Source organism: Micromesistius poutassou (assembly GCF_964030765.1).
Source record: "Micromesistius poutassou genome assembly, chromosome: 2".
Lineage (NCBI taxonomy): Eukaryota > Metazoa > Chordata > Actinopteri > Gadiformes > Gadidae > Micromesistius > Micromesistius poutassou.
The window spans coordinates 22559986-22562485 of NC_140272.1; the positions used below are offsets into that span (position 1 = coordinate 22559986).

Below are 2500 nucleotides of genomic sequence, written 5' to 3' on the forward strand. Positions count from 1 at the left end.
GCTCTGGGGGAGAGGCGCTGGTCCACAGCTGATGCCAACACCCATTCCCTTTTCTCTGTTAAGTACATCGGGCCGTTTGAGAGCACTGCATAACTCAACTTCTGTGGCCTCTGAGGGTAATTCCTCCCCGCCTCCCCCGCCGTAGAGAGGGGGGGAGGCGGGGGGGGGGGGAGTTAGAGCAGAGAGTCATGGCCGTGCTAAAACACTGAGCGACCAATCACGCTTCCCGTTGAGCGGATTTGGCGTGCGCGCACATCTGGTTGTGGTTGCTGTGCGTGTGTGTGTGTGTGTGTGTGTGTGTGTGTGTGTGTGTGTGTGAGATATTTTGTGTGTGTGTGTGTTCAAGTAAGTGTGCGTGTGTGTGTGTTTGTGTGTTCAAGTGAGTGTGAGTGTGTGTGTGTGTTCAAGTGAGTGCGAGTGTGTGTGAGTGTGTGAGTGTGTGTATAAACTGTGACAGCGGTAGGTGAGGTGGCAGGAAGTGGGCGGCAGTAGACTGAGAGCTACTCGGTGCCACCAGCGGTACGTTAGCGGTGGACGTAGCCTGACTCTCACAGCCCTGCTGACGGCTCCGTCCAAACCAAGCTCCAAACCTCCGCCCAGCGCAGCCGTCGCTCCCCCTGGAAGACTTCATCAGGCGGGGGGATCTGGGAGCCCCCTGCCAGACCACGGGCCAGACCCCAGGGGGACGGCTGACCCCCAACCCCCCCACTGTGGCTGGAGCCCTCGCCCAGTCGACTCTATGCTCTCTCTCTCTCTCTCGCTCGCTCTCTCGCTCGCTCTCTCGCTTGCTCTCTATCCCTAACTCTCTGTCTCTCTCTGTATCTCTCTCTGTCTCTGTCTCTCCCTCTCTCTCCCTGTCTCTCTCTGTCTCTCTATCTCTCCCTCTCTCTCCGTGTCTCTCTGTATCTCTCTCTGTCTCTCTGTCTCTCTCTCTCTCCCTGTCTCTCCCTGTCTCTCTCTCTGTCTCTCTCTGTCTCGCTCTCTCTCCCTGTCTCTCTGTATCTCTCTCTGTCTCTCTGTCTCTCGCTCTCTGTCTCTCTGTATCTCTCTCTGTCTCTCCCTCTCTCTCGGTCTCTCTCCCTGTCTCTCTGTCTCTCCCTCTCTCTCCCTGTCTCTCTCTGTCTCTCTGTATCTCTCTCTGTCTCTCCCTCTCTCTCGGTCTCTCTCCCTCTCTCTGTATCTCTCTCTCTCTCTCCCCCCCCCCCCCCCTCCCCCCCCCCTCCCTTTCCCTCATTGCCCCTTAGCCGTGGGGGCGGGGGTCCTAATGGTTCCCATATGCCGGTGGAGGGGGATTCTGGTAACAATGGGAGTACGGTTCAGCCTGGCGATGCCGCGCGAAGAGCAGACAGGAAAACAAATAAAGAGAAATGAGAAAGGAGACGGGCCTGGGAGCGAGAGAGACCAGAGCGCTGGACGGGGAGGACAATGCGGTCGGGTCCCACAGCTGGGTCCACTTCAGCCCACTGCGATCCCCGTCCCCCTCAGCGGCGCTCGGCCCATTAAGACCCGTGGCACTCCCACACCGGAGAGGAGGAGAGCACTCCGTTTACACGGCTCCCAACTGTCCTGTTTTCCCTCTTCTAAACATTTCGTCGTGCATTCTCTCCCCCGGCCCTCTCATAACGCGGCCACATCTACCCCCCCCCCCTCCCCCCCCCCCCCTCCGTCCCGCAAGTGATGCACATCTGGCTGGTGGCTACTACCCGTTGTTATTACAGGTGTTGTGGATATGTCGAGCACATACGCTAAGGCCAGAGTGCTCCTGATCCTTTCATTACAATCTGAATTTACTGCACTGAGCACGAGCTAAACATAACCCCTGTCTCTCTCTTCCTCTTCCTCTTCTGCTCTCTCTTTCGACCATGCTGTACTTCCCCCTCCTCCCTCCCTCTCTCTCTCTCTCTCTCCCCCCTCTCTCCCTCTCTCTCTCCCCCTCTCTCTCTCTCTCTCTCTCTCTCTCTCTCTCTCTCTCTCTCTCTCTCCCAGGCCCACATACAGTTGGACTGTGGGGAGGACAACATCTGCGTCCCTGACCTGAAGCTGGCCGTGTACGGGTGAGGGCCAATCCGCTTCCTCCACACATCGCCGTATACCTGCCTGCTCGCAGTCGCACAGACCTCCCCGTCAGGGAACAGAAACACGCAGAGAAGAGTCAATGAATATCGGTCTGTATTTATCTCCGTTCCTGGCCTCTGCTAGTCAAGTGTAGGGAAGAGGCCCGGGACCGAGGGGTTCATACCGTGGATGCTGAAGACTCGCCGTGGAACAATGGTGGCAGGGAAGCGCGAGGCTGTGAGTCTGAAGCGTGACAGGTCTGGGGTAGCGTCCAGCGCGGCGCTAAGAGACGGATTAGGTTCCTTAGACAGAAAGACTCTCTCTGACATGTAGAAGCCCTCATCAATAACACACGCATGATTCATATTAACAAACACACACACACACACACGCACACACACACACACGAACGCACACACACACACACGAACGCACACACGCATGC

The 2500-nt window shown here is 57.3% G+C and overlaps 1 protein-coding gene across 1 annotated transcript in view; it reads left to right on the top strand.

Moving 5' to 3' along the window:
* The window catches only part of LOC311338264 (integrin alpha-5-like), a gene marked incomplete at both ends in the record, with an annotated part of 33896 nt that overhangs the window by 14808 nt on the left and 16588 nt on the right, over positions 1-2500 (top strand). Inside the window, one exon of the mRNA XM_084463492.1 lies at positions 1987-2054. Coding sequence (XP_084319618.1) covers positions 1987-2054 — 68 coding nt within the window. The remainder of the gene's footprint in view (positions 1-1986; positions 2055-2500) is intronic.